The sequence below is a fragment of the Vipera berus genome (assembly GCF_964194415.1).
Source record: "Vipera berus genome assembly, chromosome: 1".
NCBI lineage: Eukaryota > Metazoa > Chordata > Lepidosauria > Squamata > Viperidae > Vipera > Vipera berus.
In genome coordinates, this window is record NC_138202.1 from 102,534,279 (window position 1) to 102,553,358 (window position 19,080).

At 42.3% G+C, this 19,080-nt stretch overlaps 1 protein-coding gene across 1 annotated transcript; it reads left to right on the forward strand.

The window, feature by feature from the left end:
* On the forward strand, window positions 1-5,682 carry CALCA (calcitonin related polypeptide alpha). Its single transcript, XM_081319195.1, has 4 exons — window positions 1-64; window positions 1,588-1,683; window positions 2,405-2,536; window positions 3,730-5,682. The coding sequence occupies exons 2-4, from the start codon at window positions 1,598-1,600 to the stop codon at window positions 3,905-3,907; spliced, it is 396 nt and encodes a 131-aa protein (XP_081175321.1). The 5' UTR covers window positions 1-64; window positions 1,588-1,597; the 3' UTR covers window positions 3,908-5,682.
* The last annotated feature ends 13,398 nt before the right edge of the window (window positions 5,683-19,080 follow it).

Genomic DNA, 19,080 nt, shown 5'->3' on the forward strand with positions numbered 1-19,080 from the left:
GAAAATCACTCCGAGGAAACCTCCACTACGTTTCACTCTTCCTTAAGAAGACTCGCATTTGAAGGTAAGCCCTTCTCCACTAACTCTGCTCTTCTCGGCAACCCTACAACTCCAGCAGCAGAAATCCTGGCCATGCTTTCTTTAATGTCTTACTGAGTTCAGGGTGATTTACTCCCAGATCCGTAGGCAGTGTCGCAGTCTTCAAGCTGCTGCGAGTGCCTCCTTGCATTCATCGGTTTTACATTTCAAGGATGCTAGGTTTTGTCTAGTTTTTGGAATATAGGTTTTGTCTAGTTTTTGGAATATACAGCGTAACCTTTTTCTGGATTTCTAAAAATTAAGAATTAGCGTTTCAGGATGTTAGGGAATAAGAAGAAATGTTCATCCTGCAAATTTTAAACAAAATTTAAAATCTTTGCAAAGAAGATTTTTTTTCTGGAAATACCTCCTTAAAGATGCATCTTAATTTCAATATGCGACTTACCTCATTTTTTTTCAGGCAAGGGTTGACTTAAAGATTGTTATAATCATGGTAATATATATTAATTTAAAATAATTTAAAGCATCCTTCTGTCTCCATCCCCTACTCCTAGAGACAGTAGTATCTCATAGCATTCACAACTTCCTTATAGACTTTGCAAGAAAAAGTCTAAATAAGGAAGAATTTAAGATGAACATCTATGTGTGTGTGTGTCAGGCATATACAGAGGCTTTGGGCACTATTTTTTTAAAAAAAGGATGGAGATAGGAAAATTCAAGAGTGAAAAAAATATATTTACAGAAATGCTATATATTCCACATTTTTAAAATGTTGAACATATGGAAATGCTTGAACTGAAGGAGAGGGGGACAAAGAAATCATATGTGAAAAACAGCTTATAATTCTGTGTACATGACTATTTCTGTATTTTACAAAAGTTTATATACAGCGTAACCTTTTTCTGGATTTCTAAACATTAAGAATTAGCATATATATATATATATTCCAGTATATAAATGACTCATACTCCGATTTTACAGCACTGCCTTTTCAGAGGTCCGCTTGTTTCAGCTGTTCTTTTTATTTTTTTATTTTTTTTAGTTCAAAGCGAAACATAAAAACGAGGCATTTTATCTTTTAAGCATAAACAACCTCTCACAACTTTGACTCGTGTTCTTGAAGAACGGTTCTGTTTTTGCTTCTCGTCTCTTTTGGCACCAATGTTCTGAGTTGCTTCTGCCCAGTTCCGATAGTCCATAGAAAACGCCCTCAAAATTCCTAAATGGATATTAGAGAATATTAGAATTCTCTTTAAATAAAACTTTTTTTTAAGGCGCATAATTAACGGATAATTTATTACCCTCAGAGAATTCCCACTTTAGGCCAGCCTGATCCTATGCGTAACTTTTGCCCAGCAAGGAGATGCTTCGCTGTTTCTTGGACTTACCGCAGCCAGCCGTATGCTTTCGCGCTCAAAAGGGAAACCCACCCGCGTCAATCAGGATGCTCGTCGTGGGGATCGCAGCCTAAACAGGCAGAGGGGAACAGGCGGGGCCGCTGAGGGTGCAGTGTGGCTTCTCCTCGGTGAATCTGAGCTTTTCTTGCAGACAGAAGATTATGGCTGTGCTGAAGATCTCCTCGCTCCTCGCCGTTTACGCTTTGGTGGCCTGCCAGATGGAGAACGGCCAGGCAGTCCCGCTCAGGTAAGAGGCAGCCGACAGCGGGCGCACCTGCAGCCCTTGGCAGGAGAGCGTCGAGGTTCCCTCCCGGCGGGGGCGCGAAGCGAAGAAGTTTTCCGACGGGAAGGAGCTCGGTTAGGAGAGGGGGCAAAAGAAGAAGGGTTAAGGGCCCTCGGCAGGCGCGGATCTGGCTCCGTGGGTTCAGCTCACCCGGGATTACCCCACCGGCTTTTAGAGGACAGTCCTCCTCACCTTTCTTTTTCCTTTCAAAAAGTATCAGATCGGTCACCCCACTCGCCTCGCCTCCGGGGTGGCGAGGCCGAAAGTAGAAAGCGAAGTAAAAAAAACAAAGAAACCCCCCCCCCCCCAAAAAAAAACGTGCAAGCACATAAGCCAAGCAGCAAATCACAATCCGTGGGCCGCGTTGTGATTTCCTTCCCCTGGCCAGCAAACGGATCGCCCGCACAGCCTTCCCCCATCGGAAGCCCTCCGGATGCGTCGGGCAACAGTATTCCTAACGCCACTCTCCCCACCCACCCACCCCCACCTCCCAGCCTGGGTAACCCCCTTGGTTGGGAGAGAGGCGAGTCGCACTCCACGCCAACCCCGGGGGACGAGGAGGAGGAGGGGGGGGAATGGCTGGCGGGCGCTGGCTGGAAAAGCCGCTCCCTCCCGCCTCTGATCCCACCCAGGCTCACGGTGGGGAGGAGAGCGGCGCTTTCAGGGCGCGCTTGTCTTCACGCAGAGCGGGCTTCGAGCCTGTCACCGACCGAGACGCCCTGGGGGACTACGAAGCTCGGCGGTTACTCAACGCCCTGGTGAAGGAATACGTCCAGATGACCGCGGAAGACCCGCTCCAGGCCAGCGAAGGCAGTAGGTAAGAAGCTCTCGGCTTCCAAAGCGCCGTTGCACCCTCCCCTCGTCTCCTTCCCGGATACCAGTTGTGGGGGGGGGGGGGCGCAGAGAGCGCCTTCGTGGTGGGCAAGCAGCCGGGCATCTTTTGCCTCTCGAGCAGGGGTCTTCAAACTTGGCCCTTTTATGACTTGTGGACTTCAACTCCCAGAATTCCTCAGCCAGCTTTGCTGGCTGAGGAATTCTGGGAGTTGAAGTCCACAAGTCATAAAAGGGCCAAGTTTGAAGACCCCCTGCTCTCGAGGATGCCTTTCCCCGACTTCCGACCAGGCGCCTTGCAACAACGACCTAGGGTGGGCGATCCGAGGGAGGGGACCCTCGCTTCTCCGCTCATTTTGTTCGCCAACTTACTTAAGTACATCCGTTTATCCGTCGATTGACTACGGATCTACAACTGACGTACAATGTATGTATCTATGTATGTACACCCATATGCAGACACACGCGTACGAAAGGCTTTGAAGCGCAAAGAGAAAGGGATTTATTTTATTATTATTATTATTATTATTATTTGGATAAAATGGGAGTGCCAGAGGTAGGTCTTGGATTTCTTCCTTTCTGTTTTACCCCTCCTCCCCTTCCTTAAGAACCGAGCCCGCCCGGACTCAGTCCTTCTCCCTGGCCTTAGTGGCCGTGGAGAGGGAGGCGGCGGAGAGCGAGAAGGACCTTTGACATGGGAGGAAGGAAAAAGATTCTTTGCACGTAGCGCCCCCTTCCCTGACCGGCCCAGGCTTCCCTGCTGCCGCCTGCGGTCTCTTACTGAACTCCCCTGGTGAAGCATGAGGAATGGTTCAGCCTCAGCGACGCATGCATTAACCTTCCCCCCCCCCGAATTGCTAACAGTCCCAACGCCCACCCCCCCCTTCCCTAACTCATTTGTTTGACCGGGCAATGGCTCACTGGCGCCTCCTACCCCGTGCTCCGACGTTTCTTCGGATTGACATTGCATGGGGCTTGCGCCTCTAGGCACGGCGTGGAGATGGCCTTGTATTGAATAAAGAGGCTCTGAGGAGTTCTTTTGTGGGGGGGGGGGAGGGAGCGCGGGGAGAGGGGAGAGAGATAAGGCATGACTGCGCATGTGTTTTCTTGCTTTCCTTCCCCCCCACCCCCCACCACCATCCCGGTTACTTTGTTCAGCATGTTTTTCCCCCTTTGCAGCTTGGATAGACCTATTTCCAAACGTTGTGCCAACCTGAGCACTTGTGTGCTGGGCAAACTGTCTCAAGAATTGCACAAGTTGCAAACATACCCTCGTACTGACGTCGGGGCTGGAACGCCTGGCAAGAAAAGGAATGTGTTGAGTGAGCTGGAAAATGAACGCTATGCAAACTACTGAGGAAGCCCCTCGGAAGCAAGTAGATGGGCTCGGCTTCCTCTTTGATTTTATTTTTTCCTCTCTTTTTTTTGTTTCCTTCTTTTATTTAACTTGATGCATGATGTGGATCTAACCTTCACTGCTAACTTTGCTGTGTTCTTTTAGATCTGAAATGCTTGGAGTAGAGCAAAGTCCAAGTTGTTAGGAAATTAAGGACAAAATGCACACCCGCCCACTGTTGTAGGGAGCTGGGGAAAAGCAGAAGCCAAATTCAAAGTGCATCGGAATAAAACATTGCCTTGAATTTTCAATTGGTTATTTTTAGATTCTTATTTTATGAATAATAACAAAGCATCATTTTTTTATTTGAGGCTACTCACTGTAAAAAATGAAATAAATGTTTCTTTCATTCCCATTCATGCAACTGTTCAATAAATCTATTTTTCTATAAGGAATAGGTCTATGTTCTGATTACACATCATTTATACCATTTTTAAAATGTGGGGTTTGTAGCAAAATTTAAAGAGTTTTCATCCCGCTATAAGGAAGACAATATGGATGCTTACAAGTTTTTGCTTAATTAAGAGTGTTTTGAAATAGCTACATATCTGATTAGTTCTGGATGAATCAGTAAGGTGATAACTTTCATCCAATGAAGTCAGTGAAAGGGGTCACACTAAGTTTGATAGTATGAACTTACAAATCTGTTCAGAAGTGTAGAAACACAACAACTGGTTTCCAAATGTGAGCAATGTTGTTCAGTTACAAAACTTTTATTCTGTTTGACTTCCTCCAGGTAAGAATTTTAATCTTATATTTCTATTTATGTATTTGATTGTTCATGAAGAAGTCACTTATTTTAATTTGACATAACAGCCTGAAGATAATTTAATGCAAGAGAATCCAAAATTACAGAGTATGCCTGTAATTCAAACACTAACTTATACATTTTTTGGGGGTATTCATTGTGGGAACAATCTTGGCTAAGTTAAACATTCAAATCAATGAGACTGATATTTTGTCAGAGGTGAGCAACAGAAAAACCAAGTTGGATCACAGCCATTGCCAATCTGATATCAGACAAATATATCATGTATCATCCTGATATCTTATATGCCCAGAAATGGTATTACATTAGGAAATGTAGACCCAGGAGATGAAAGCAACAGCCCTCATATGCAGTGGCATTGGCCAACCGTGATGCTACAGGACTGCAATCCTTGGAAATCCAGGGTTTGGGCCCTCTTAGAAAAGCTGTAGGTTACCCTCCCTACAGTTCTGGATCTTGGTAGGTTGGGGAAGAATGTGCAATGATCTGGTTTTTCTACACACTGGTATGTTAAGAAAGTAGAAGTATTTTCTAGGTCTAGGACTAGCACTGATAATGTTATCTAGTTTGGGTAATGAAACACCTGCAAAAAAACAATCTTTTCCATTCACCGTCACATACAATTACTCCCCCCCCCCCACTCCCAAAGATTGGCATTCTTGAGATTTTGCCAACCTAAGTTTGGGGAGAGCTGGGATTAGGTAGCAGGCAACACAAGACCTTGTTTTTCTAAAATAAGATAAGGTTTAAATCAGAAGTTTGCATGAAGGATCTTAACTCACTTCTTTTTCTTTTTTCTTTTTTGAAAAAACAGCATAACAGCACAAAAGCGAGCATGTAACACGGCAACTTGCGTGACCCATCGTTTGGCAGATTTCCTGAACAGATCAGGAGGTGTTGGAAAGAACACGTTTGTACCTACCAATGTCGGAGCTCATGCTTTTGGTAGGCGAAGAAGAAGCGTACAAATCTAATCTGCTGAATGATTCCTGGGATATGGTAAGTGTAGGGTGAAATGATATTGGACTTCTATTTCCTCGGTGAATATGTTATTTTACAAACATTTGAACAGATGTGTGATTTCATCTAATTCTTTTAAAGGGATTATTATCCTTCTGTAAGCCTATGGCTATTAGCAAGTCTAAGAGGATATTTAGTGTAGAGAGAAGATAATGAGAATTTTTTTTAAAAAAAGTTATAACCTTTAGTTCAGACTTCCTGAATCTGGTGTCCTCTCAGTGCACTAAACCTCAACTCCATAATTTCATTTCTGAGCTCTGAAATCCAATTTACATGAGCTCTGGCGAAGGGAAAGCTCTCTTGGTGGTATTACCATAGTAGAATTATTCCTTTTAAATAATTGAAAATGAGGGTTGTGAAAACCAGCTATTCATTGTTGGATTAGGCTTTCTTCCTTATAATTGGATTTGGGATAGGAATCCAATGATTTTTTCACTTGGAAAAAGAGTGAATATTGTATTAAATCTAAATATGTCACTCCAAAACCAGCATTATTTTGATTCAGAGATCTTTGGCTTGTAGAACTTAAACATGTATGCAGCTTTGTAATGCTGTCATTTTGTAATTTCATTTCCAATCCCCATATTAATTTTATTGCCATTTTAAAATTTAGCAAATGGCTTGTGCAATTTTCAGCAATTAGGATGTTTTATTTATAGAGACATTTCCCTCTTGCTTCCTTCTTTTCTCTGAGCTGTGGAGTGTTGAAATGGTTTCGAGAAGCCGCATTCTCTTTTTAAGCCCATGTGGAGCAGAGAGCATGGTGGACATGAAGGAAGCTGTGATGCAGTAGTGGGAACTGCAGAAGTGGGATGGGATGTCCTGTTTGCCAAGTTTGGCAGAAATGAATCCACTTGCTTTCATAGATACCTGCAGTTGGTCTGTTCTATGACCATTCAGGGTTGATCTCCTGACTGTTGATCAACCCTGACTGCTCTTTAGAAGGCCAGATCCTGAAGTTGAAACTCAAATACTTTGGCACCTAATGAGAAGGAAGGACTCACTGGAGAAGAGCCTAATGCTGGGAAAGATTGAGGGCAATAGAAGAAGGGGACGACAGAGAATGAAGTGGCTGGATGGAGTCACTGAAGCAGTAAGTGTGAGCCTAAATGGACTCCAGAAGATGGTAGAGGACAGGAAGGCCTGGAGGAATGTCCATGGGGTCGCGATGGGTCGGACACGACTTTGCAAGTAACAACAACAATGACCATTCAGACTGCAAGACAGAAATGTACATCTAGCATAGTCTCACTTAAATGTGGAAAAAATTCTGTAATTATGCTATTCTTTCTACTATAACTACCCAATTATACTGTTTGGGAAGAGGCTTTCTTAAGAGAAATTGTTTATATGGAATAGAGTCAAACATTAATTTTGGAACCCTTTTAAAAACTTCTTTAAAACATAAATATTTGGTAAGTTTACAAAACGTATGCCATCCTTACCCCATAACAATCTGATCCGGCTCCTCTTTATTTATTCAGGATATTATCCCATTTTAACTATGGAACATAATTAAATGTTAATTAAATTAAAGCCCTAAATGGCTTGGGTCTGGGATATCTGAGGGAGCACCTGCTGCCGGCATCAAGCTCCCTTCGTCCTGTGCGCTCCCACAGGGAGGGTCTTCTCAGGGTACCGCCGGTAAAAGATTGCCGGTGGACAATACCCAGGGGGAGGGCCTTCTCTGTGGGTGCGCCTGCCCTTTGGAACCAGCTGCCTGTAGAGCTTAGGACTGCCCCTGACCTTTGCTCATTCCGCCGGGACCTGAAGACCTGGCTCTTTGAGCTTTCGGGCCTGGACTGAGAGTATTAATTGGGGTTTTAATTGGATTCTAATTGGGATTTTATTTATTCAAGGTTAATGTAATCATTTTAATTGTTTTTAATTTTTGTAATTTGTTGTATTGTTTTTTAAAAAACCTTGTGAACCGCCCTGAGTCCTACGGGAGAAGGGCGGTATATAAGTTTAATAAATATAAATATAAATATAATATATAAATAAGAGCGCTATAAGTCTAATGACCTGATAATTGCGAAGAAAAAAATAATGCATTTTTAAGCATGGATTTGTTTGTGTTTTTCAGCTGCCATGAAACCGAGCAACGAACACCTTTTAATTTGTCTTGAAAGCAACTTCCTTTCATAATTCAGTATGGCTGAATAAATTATTTATTTTCGCATCCTTCCACTGTTGAAGAAATGTTTTGTTTTAAAATTAAATTAACTTAGGTTATATAATATATATATATATCTATATCAAATAATTATTCAATTATTGTATATTCTTTTTATAAGCAATTCTATTTCAAATAAAATGTGATAGCATCTATTTATTTATTTATCTTGTAGCATATCTGTGAAATTGATCCATGTTATTTATCTTGGCAATGCTGTGTTGCCAAATCTCGGGGATTACACTAAATTGCTGCCTTTCAAGGTATATATGTGTGTAAGAGGCGGTGTGCTATGCCTTGATGTAAAACATTTAACTGACATGAGTGTATAATATGTTTAAAATACATTTACAATATTGTATTTATTTGTGAATTTATGCAAGATTAAAAAAGTATTTTAGATACACATAGATTGAGAAATGGATCTTTTATTTAAACCTTTTTTAAAGGGTATTCTGCAGTTTTCTTTGAACCTGGATTCAAGGGAATTGAGATAAAGTCTAGTATGGAACTTTGATTTTTCTGTGAAATGGCTGGTGCTATAGGAAGGTAAAGACCATAACATTTGATTGTACAGAATGAATAAACATACTTATTTTTCTAGAAACTTGCATACATGAAGCCAGATTTTTTATTCCATGACTTCTCACTTAGTCTAAGAGTCTTAAGCCTGCATACAACTATTATGTGCTACCCAAAGACAAAATGTTCTATAGTGATATAATGCAGAGAAACCCATAGTATTTATCCTCAGTATTGTGAGTATAGATTAACCAAGGGCAGCCTGTGCAATACTGAAGGAAAATTCAGGCTTCCCTTATCATCTCTTAGCTAAAATTCTACTGTATATGCACTTATCTTAGGATCAAACTATGAAGTATATTAAATCATAAACCACACAGTAACTCACTCCTGGACTTTACATTTGTATAAAAATGTGCAGGTTGGTTGGAGCAAACATTTTCCATACTGGCCTCTTGATTTGGAATTTCCATATGGGAATTAATGAAGAAAAAAACCTTTCTTCCCTACTTAATTACCATCAAATTATTTTCAGTGGGGAATTTAACATAAACAAAAAGCTTCTTTTCAGGTGAAGCCCATGCAACAGCTCTTGTGTCAAGGACTTTGCAAAATGGGTGGATTATCCACCACATCATAATGTCTCAGTTTAGAATTGCCGGGTTACGGTAATAAAACACAGATTCCTTCTCTTCTTCCTATATGCTCACAGCCTCTTGCAGTTTCAAATAATCTCTTGCCTCAAAGATTACTGTCTCATGACCTGTTGAAAGCTCTAGGCATTTCTTTTTAGGTCACCAAAAAGCCCTTACTATCATACATTGGGAGATCCTGATTATCTACTGTACCCTGATTTTGCAGTCTCTGTAAGAGCTTGGGGCTAATTTATACAGTCCTCATTGGTTGGTTGTGACAATATATCCCTGTCTGTTTTTCTCTCCTGTGTTGCCTTTTTTGCTTTGTCAATATCACCAGCGGGCAGGAAACTTGTACAAACTGGAGTGCTGTCAAAGGAAAAGAAAGTTATTTTTTAATTCACCATTTCAGATTTGCACCATTTCACCTTTACGTAAATCACAAACCATTCCTTCTTTATTAGTAGTATTTCTTAATCCTGACTGGTAGCCAAAAAAAACACAAACAAGAATATTCCTAGATTGCATTAAGACAAGGTACTGAAACTGAGAATCTTTAGATATATAGACATTTCGAAAAGCTGAAGAAAGCGATTCATCGAATTTGCTCCTGGAAAAGGACTAAGGTTCTTCTGGAAATTGGGTAGTTATGAAGATTAACAATCCAGTGATTCTCATATTATTTGGGCCTCATAATGCATGGTCGTTTTATATAATATACATTCAACTTACTCTACCAGTATACAGTCACCAAAGATACTGTCTCAAAGAGTAGAATCCTTGAAGTGACACCAACGTACAACAACTCCAAGTCCTTGGGGGCTGAATAATAAGAATATTAAAAATTAATTAATTAAATATCAGGAATAATAGTATAAATCACTAAACTTTAATAAAATTATTTGTGCTCCATACTATTTATTAGCGGACTTAGAGAAAAATATATGGATTCAATTAAGATTATTAATGTATCTTTTGATCTTCCCAAACACGAAGTTCTGATGAATTTTGGAAGAAAGTTAAATAACTACATGATTCATTAATGAATTCTGGTCATACATACAACTGAACATAAGTTGAGCATCATTGATTTAAGAATGTGTTCAGTGCTGCAATTTTATGCATTTTATGGTAATTAATCTCTGTGTTCAGTAGCGTATTCCAAAATTGGCATCCATAGTCTGCAATACATTCTAAATGAAATCAGTTTGATGTAATTCATCCGTGATTCATTTAAAGACTCAAATTTATTCAAAGAATTAAATGACAATCAGATCTTTTAATAATATTTGGACTTACGATAAACGTTTAGAAATAGGATTAGGGGGAATTCTCCATCTTTTCTGCATCTGGTGAATATTTATTTATTTATAAATTTATATGGTTACCCAACACACTTTTGGTGACTCTGCTGGCTTTCATTTTAATAAATTGTTAAAAGGACACCTAATTAATTGAGTTCTTTGCTGGCGAAAGCAAAATCCTTTAATCTCTTAGTTTATTATTATAGTCTTGTTTACAATTGCCCAACTGTTGATAGAAACATCACTGTAGGAACAGACAAGAGTAGACATTAGTGAATAATTTCAGTTATTGAATTTTCGCTGCTGAAATTGTATCAGGATTTTATACACATCAGGTTTTATAGTATATAAGAATAAAAACACTCCTGCCATTATGCTTTATCTGTCTGCCTATCTTCTTTATGTTGTCAGATTGATTGAATTTTCTCCCAGCCTTGTGATTCTTGTTAATAAACAAAGAAAATGAAGAGAGTTGAGAGGAAAAACACCACAAGAATGAGAATATGAATAATTCAAAAATAATATTTTTGAAAGAACAGACATTCATAGTTCCTTTGCTTCAGTGATGGGATTCAGCCAGTTTGCACCACTTTGACAAAACCGGTAGCTAATTTTTTGTTGCCCAAGCCCAGAATGGACTTCCGGAAGCGGCATCCACACAGAGAACCGGTTGTTCACGTATTTGAATCCAACCACTGCTTTGCTTGTGTGTATTCCAGCCAAACAGATAGAAAAGGTGAATGTAAGCTTGTTAAAACAGTCTGCTGAATCAGACTAAAGATCAATGAGTTCAATGTACCAGATACCTCTAAAGGTGGACATGAGGACTAAATGTCAATTTTGCTGTTTAGCAATTGGTATTAAGAAGCACATTACCCTGCTTTTGTTCAAAGCCTACATCCAGTAGCCAGTCAGAATCTCCAGGAAAGTTCTGGAAATTTACATTATAGTTAATCAGTGCTGCAAAATTCTGATCCGGCTAAGCCTCCAATATTAATGTGCATAATTTATACACTCCTGCCTGATAGGCTTGTATCCTCAATATATAAAGAACAAAAATGAGGAAAGAATGGGAAAATGCATCCAGTCTTGCTTACTTCTATCTCTCTTCATCCTTCATACGCTTAGCAGAAAATCTGAAACAAAGCTACAATCGTGTTGAATGTAAGTAAAGCTACCTGGGTGATTTGAAAGCCAAACTACAGAAACCCAACCTTGCAGTTTTCTTGACATCCATGCAACTATTTCTGCCACTGTCTCCTTCCAGGAATGTGGTACTTGGCTGTTTTGTTTTGTTTTTAAATTTTCGGTCTAGCCTACAACCCAGAGATTTTCTGATGGTCTTCACTTCAACTTGCACCCAGGTCCAACTAAAGCCAGACAGGTGCTACATGCCACTTCAGGTTCAAACACAAGTCCTGTTTAAGCTGTCATCCAAGGTGCTGTGAACTCACAATGAGGAAAGAATAAGAACATATATGTGGCCTCATCCTCACTTTTCTCCACGCTCCAAGCATGAGGTCTGGAAAGAAATATTTTCTTCAGACTTACATAATTGTTATTGTTTTACCAATGTATAAAAGACAAAGAAAAATAAAAATAGGAAATTAAGGGAAGAAAAAAGAAAGGAGGAAAGAAAATATGAGTTATAAAGGAAGAAAGAAAAGGGCATTGATTTCCAAATCTTTTTAGTACAGTATAGAATAACATTACAACCTCAACTTTTTTACTTTTAGATATTAGTATATAACTAGCCATTTCTATAATAACAGGACTGCAAGGTTGGGTTTCTGTAGTCAGTCAGCAACAGAGCATTTTTTTATGGCTTACAGTTGAAGATGAACAGGGCAATTTCCCAAATTGCACAAATTCTACAAAACTTTTCCATCACTTCCAAGTCAATAATTGCAATAACAGACATATGTCACTATGCCATACAAGTTGCAGAGAAAACATCCTACCTTCTGTTTATGAATTCCATGGTGCCATGGAATCAAAGTTGATGTTGTGAAAGCTTCCATATTTTTCCCTCTTATCTTTCTGGACAGAAAAGAACGCGAGGAGTACACAAACTGCTTCTTTCATAGAGCCTTTGTCCAAACCAGAAGCCAACAGACACCAGTACAATTTAGGTTTTATTATTTAGTTCAAAACTACCAGGCACAATTAGAATTTGAAATGGTTCCATGAAGAGTGCAATTTTGAAAACTGGTTAGATAATAATGTAAGGCTATGCATACTTTTATTATTTCATGGATGAAACCAAATAATTATACCACAGTCGTAAGTTGAAAATTGCACCACACTGAAATAAATGAAAATGGGGTCATTGCCTTAATGGGGTCACATTTTCACTCACAGTATGGTAGGTAAATTTTGTTAAGGATTTATTTGCTGTCCTAGTTTTCAGAAAGGCAGATCTCCAACCGTTCACAATTGCTTCAGTCTGAGTACTTATGCAAATAGCAAACATCTCTCCATTCTAACCTAAGAAGGCATTCACTAGACACATGATGGGGAGGAGGGACTGTTGCAATTACTTCATCTAGTTAATATGAAATTACAAGCTCCCATTTATACAATCCACGCCTATTCTTGATAAGTCTATCTTTGGGTCCCTAATCAGTGTCAATGAGAATATATTTGAAAGCTAGAGAATATATGCAGTGAATGTTGCTATCAGGCTCATAGCCTTGTTCTGTAAATCAGGGGTCCCCAACACCTGGGCCATGGACCGATACCTGTCCACAGGCCATTGGGAATGGTCCATACAAGTGGCAGGTAAGCGTGTGAAGCTTCATTTGCACATTTGTTGTTAGTTGCAAAGTCGTGTCCGACTCATCACGACCCCATGGTCAACGTTCCTCCAGGCCTTCCTGTCCTCTACCATCTTCTGGAGTCCATTTAGGCTCACGCCTACTGCTTCAGTGACTCCATCCAGCCACCTCATTCTCTGTCGTCCCCTTCTTCTATTGCCCTCAATCTTTCCCAACATTAGGCTCTTCTCCAGTGAATCCTTCCTTCTCATTAGGTGGCCAAAGTATTTGAGTTTTAGCTTCAGGATCTGGCCTTCTAAAGAGCAGTCAGGGTTGATCTCCTCTAGGACTGACTGGTCTGAACGCCTTGCAGTCCAAGGGACTCGCAGGAATCTTCTCCAGCACCATAATTCAAAGGCTTCAATTCTTTGGCGCTCAGCCTTTTTTATGGTCCAACTTTCACAGCCATACATTGCAACTGGGAAGACCATAGCCTTGATTATATGCACTTTTGTTGGCAGGGTGATGTCTCTGCTTTTTAGTGTGCTGTCTAGGTTTGCCATGGCTTTCCTCCCAAGGAGCAAGCATCTTTTAATTTCTTGGCTGCAGTCCTCGTCTGCAGTGATCTTGGAGCCCAGGAAAATAAAATCTGTCACTACCTCCATTTCTTCCCCATCTATTTGCCAGGAATTGAGAGGGCCGGATGCCATGATCTTGGTTTTCTTAATGTTCAGTTTCAACTCAACTTTTGCACTCTCCTTCTTCACTCGCAACAAGAGGCTCTTTAGTTCTTCTTCACTTTCTGCCATTAGAGTGGTATCATCTGCATATCTTAGGTTGTTGATATTTCTTCCAGCAATCTTAATTCCAACTTTTGATTCATCTAGCCCTGCCTTTCTCATGATGTGCTCTGCATATAAGTTAAACAGGCAGGGTGACAGTATACAGCCTTGCCGGACTCCTTTCTCAATTTTGAACCAGTCAGTGGTTCTGTGTCAATTTCTCACTGTTGCTTCTTGACCCGCATATAGGTTTCTCAAGAGACAAATAAGATGGTCTGGTACTCCCATCTCTTTAAGAACTTGCCACAGTTTGTTGTGATCCACACAATCAAATGCTTTAGCATAGTTAATGAAGCAGAAGTAGATGTTTTTCTGGAACTCCCAGTGTAAGTTGCCAGTGTAAGTTGGCAATTTGATCTCTAGTTCCTCTGCCTCTTCGAAATCCTGCCTGTACTTCTGGTAGTTCTCGATCCACATACTGCTGGAGTCTAGCTTGTAGGATTTTAAGCATAACTTTACTAGCATGTGAAATGAGTGCAATGGTGCGATAGTTTGAACATTCTTTGGCACTGCCTTTGTTTGGAATTGGAATGTAAACTGATCTTTTCCAATCCTGTGGCCACTGTTGAGTTTTCCAAATTTGCTGGCATTTGCTGTCCATTTTTGTTCGCTGATTCCTAAGATGTCGATGTTCAATCTTGTCATCTCTTGTTTGACCATGTCCAGCTTGCCTTGATTCATGGATCTTACATTTCAGGTTCCTATGGAGAAAAAATCTTTACAGCATCAGATTTTCCTTTCACCACCAGATACACCCACAGCTGAGCATCCTTTCAGCTTTGGCTCAGTTGCTTCATTCTTTCTGGCACTACTAGTACTAGCCCTCTGCTCTTCCCCAGTAGCATATTGGATGCTTTCCAACCTGAGGGGCTCATCTTCCAGCATCATAACTTTTTTCATTTTGGTGCTATGCATGGGGTTTTCATGGCAAAGATACTGGAATGGGTTGCCATTTCCTTCTCCAGTGGATCATGTTTTGTCAGAACTCCCTGCTATGACCTGTCCATCGTGGGTGGCCCTGCACGGCATAGCTTTATTGAATTATGCAAGCCCCTTCATCACGACAAGGCAGTAATCCATGAAGGGGTCATTTGCACATACACAGAAACTAAGTTGAGTGGGTGAAACCATCCCCCCCTGCCGTTGCCACTGCTGCTGTTGCTGCCAATTTGTGGTGCCATTTTTAAGGAGGCAGGAAAAATTGAAGTCTGTTTAAAAAAAAATTAGTTGACAAAGGCAAAGGGAGGGCTCTCATGGCACCAACTGGGAAACTAAGCATCCTATAGACCAAGCGAAGTCCAAAAATACTAAAGAATTCCTGGAAAACTGGCACGTCGACAAATCAGCCATCACCAGGCACATAGACATAAACAACATCTATACACCATTAAAAAAAAACCAATCAAAAAGCCAAAAAGGGAACAAAAAGACCAGAACACCTTCTCACCAGCAATCAACACTAGATGAGCAGAGATTAATATCAATCCGTACCAGTCTGGTTTCAGACCTGGTTATAGCACAGAAACGGGATTGGTTGCATTGGTAGATGATCTCTGGCGGGCCCGGGACAGAGGTTGCTCCTCTGTCCTGGTCTTACTTGACCTGTCAGCGGCTTTTGATACCATCGACCATGGTATCCTGCTGCGATGGCTCGAGGGGTTGGAAGTGGGAGGCACTATTTTACGGTGGTTCTCCTCCTACCTCTCGGGCCATTCACAGTTTGTAGTGGCAGGGGAGCAGAGATCTACCCCAAGGCCCCTCTCCTGTGGGGTACCTCAGGGGTCGGTTCTCTCCCCCCTCCTGTTTAACATCTATATGAAGCCGCTGGGTGAGATCATCCGTGGCTTTGGAGTGAGGTATCTCCAATATGCGGATGATACCCAGTTGTTTATCTCAACCCAGAGCCAACCCAGTGATGCCCTTGATGTGATGTCCTGGTGCCTGGAGGTGGTGCGGGTCTGGATGGGAAGGAACAGGCTCAGGCTGAACTCCTTCAAGACCGAGTGGCTGTGGATACCGGCATCTCGCATTGTCCAACATGTTCCATCTCTTTTGATGGGGGGAGAGCTCTTGCCCCCCTCAGAAAGGGCCCGCAACTTGGGTGTCCTTCTGGATTCATGGCTTAACCTGGAAGATCATGTAACCGCCATGACCAGAGGGGCCTTTGCATAGGTTCGCCTGGTGCACCAGTTGCGCGCCCTATGCATGGTCACCCACACCCTTGTCACTTCTCGCCTGGATTACTGCAATGCTCTTTACATGGGGCTGCCCTTGAAGTGCTCCCGGAGGCTTCAACTGGTGCAAAATGCGGCCGCGTGGGTGTTTATGGGAGTATCTCTATACGCCCATGTTACACCTCTCCTGTGTGAGCTGCATTGGCTTCCGGTTGCCCCCTGGGTGCGATTCAAGGTGCTGGTAATTACCTTTAAAGCCCTACATGGCTTAGGTCTGGGGTACTTGCGAGACCACCTGCTGCCAATGTCAACCTGCCATTGCCCAGTTCGCTCCCACAGAGTCAGCCTCCTCAGGGTTCTGTTGGCCAGGCAATGCCGGCTGGCGACCCCTAGGGAGAGAGCCTTTTCTGTGGGTGCACCGACCCTCTGGAATGAACTGCCTCTGGAGCTGAGGATGGCCCCTGACCTTCGATCCTTCCGCCGTAACCTGAAAACATGGTTGTTCCAACCAGCGGGCCTGGACTGACCATGGTTTTTAATTTGGTTTTTATTGTGTAAATTGTCCCGTATTTCTTATATTCATTGTTTAATTCTTTTTTAATTTTTGTATTTTATGTCTCTTAATTTTTATTGTTGTGAGCCATCCTGAGTCCTTAGGGAGAAGGGCGGCATATAAATTTAATAAATCCTAATAAATCCTAAATCCTATTAATATTAGACCAACAATCAAGAAACAACAATACCCCATCAAGGAACTATCAAATAAGTTAACAGTAAGCAGCTGGACTAAAGAAACATCAAGACCATTCTCACCAATACTGACAAGCCACTAGAACAGGGGTGTCAAACTCAATTTCACTGAGGGCCGCATCAGCATTGTGGTTGCCCTCAGGGGGCCGGGTGGGTATGGCCAGGGTGGGCATGGCCTACTGGGTGGGTGTGGCTAGAGTGTGTATGGCCTACTGGGTGGGCATGGCCAGCTCTACATCGTTCGCATCAAGGGTGCCTATGGGGGCCTGGGCAGGAGTGGGACAGATCTGGGGGTCTCTGGCAGAAGGAGGGTCTCTGGGCCAGGGCCAAGGCAGTGGGGGCCGTTCCCTCACTGTTTCCAGGATGGCTTCGCGGGCCGCATGAAACCACTTCGCGGGCCGCATCCGGCCCCCGGGCCTTGTGTTTGACATGTCTGCACTAGAATATGACATTAAAGCAAACCCCAATCTCTACATAACACTAATGATGTTACCTAGTTAGGGTGTCTGCAATAAAACAGCCAAGTGAGAGAACACCAAGAACCTCTCCTTTCAACCTGGACTACATATATTCTCTTCTATTGGTATAAATACTTCTGGGGAAGGAATGTCCATCAGTTCCCAAGGCAACCTATTCCACTGTTGATCAGCCCTTAGAACTCGGACGTATATTTTTTATGGTATCCAATTCAAATCTATTTCTTTGCCATTTCATTAGTTGTTCCTTGTCTCTTGAACAAAACTAAATGAGCCTGCTCCATCTTCTAAAGGACAATATTTCAGATACTTTGGAACAACTGCCATCTCACCCTATAGTCTTGTCTTTTCACCTGATTTTGATCTGATCTGATTTCATCTGATCTCATCTCCAGAGTATCCAATCATTGATCATAAGATTTTCCTTCCAGGCTCTTTATCATCTTCTGGATGCACTCCAGCCTATTAGTTTCCTTTTTAAAAAATGTAGTGGCTAAAATTTTGTGAAATATTCCTGGAGCGCTGTGGCAAAAGCTGAAACAAATGTGAAGTGGCTGAAGGACCACACAGTGACAGCTGGCTAGCTAACAGGATTTATTTAGAGCAAGGCAAAGAAGGTACAAACTAGCTCAGTTTTTATAGCCGGCGGCCGGCTGGCCGGACCAATCAGGGTTCAGTCTTTTCGCGCCGCGCCTCTCTCCTCCAATCGTCTTGGCCGCTTCTTGACAGTTCTTCTTCCTCGTGGCTGGGCGGCTCCGCGTTGTTTTGACAGCCGCGAGCTGTCAGTCGGTTGCGCTTGCGCTCTGGCGGGGAATTTTGACAGCTGTCAAAATTCCCGCGTGTTCCTCTGTCAAACGGTTTACCTCATACTTAAACGTGTTAACAATAGTAATAACTATTTACATTAATACACACATATAATACACCCCTTACCCTTCCCCTGGATTGCCTCCTCCCCCCTGTTGTTGGTTGTTGCTACCTGCCCATTCGTAATCTTGGAGGTAGGCAGGTGCTTTCCTGGTACGGCCGGAGCGTCGTGGGGGTGTTTCATTTTCCGGCTCCCCTTCCTCCTGCGGTAGTGCTGGTAGTATGTGCTCGAAGGGTGGAGTTGTGTCATTGGCTGTGGGGCGGGCCTGTTGGTGTGATGCGTTTTCTGGTTTTCTGGGCCGGAGCTGGTCTATGTGCTGACGCAGGTTCCCTTCGGAGGTGGTGTGTATTAAGTAGGAGATGGGTCCTGTTTGATGTATTACGACTCCTTGGACCCATTTGTTGCTGCTGGAATAGGTCCTGGCCCAGACGAGTTGTCCCGGTGTAAATGTTCGTGGTGGGAGGGGTAGTTCTGGGTCAGTGTTGTTACTATCGGGGTGCAGTCTGTCCAGACGTGTTATCAGCCTCCTGCCCCACCTGAGTTCTGCTGGTAGGATGGATGCCCTGGGCGTCTATCTTATAAACCAAAAATTCCGTAGAAGTGACTCCAATGGAGCATTTCTCCCTTTTTAATTTGAGACCGGCTGTTCTGAGCCGGTCCAGGACAGCTGACAGCCTGTCCGCTAGGTTGGCTTCTGTTTCTCCGGCGATGAGTACATCGTCGAAATATGGGCAGACCCCGGGAATTCCCTTCAAGGTTTTATTTATTTATTTTATTTTTATTTTATTACATTTATATACCGTCCTTTCCTGAAGGACTCAGGGCGGTTTACAGGGTAATTA

Coding starts and splice junctions, on each gene's coding strand:
- CALCA (XM_081319195.1), top strand. CDS start 1,598: ATGGCTGTGCTGAAGATCTCCTCGCTCCTCGCCGTTTACGCTTTGGTG. Junction 1,684..2,404: donor GGCCAGGCAGTCCCGCTCAG/GTAAGAGGCAGC, acceptor GTCTTCACGCAG/AGCGGGCTTCGAGCCTGTCA. Junction 2,537..3,729: donor CAGGCCAGCGAAGGCAGTAG/GTAAGAAGCTCT, acceptor CCCCCTTTGCAG/CTTGGATAGACCTATTTCCA.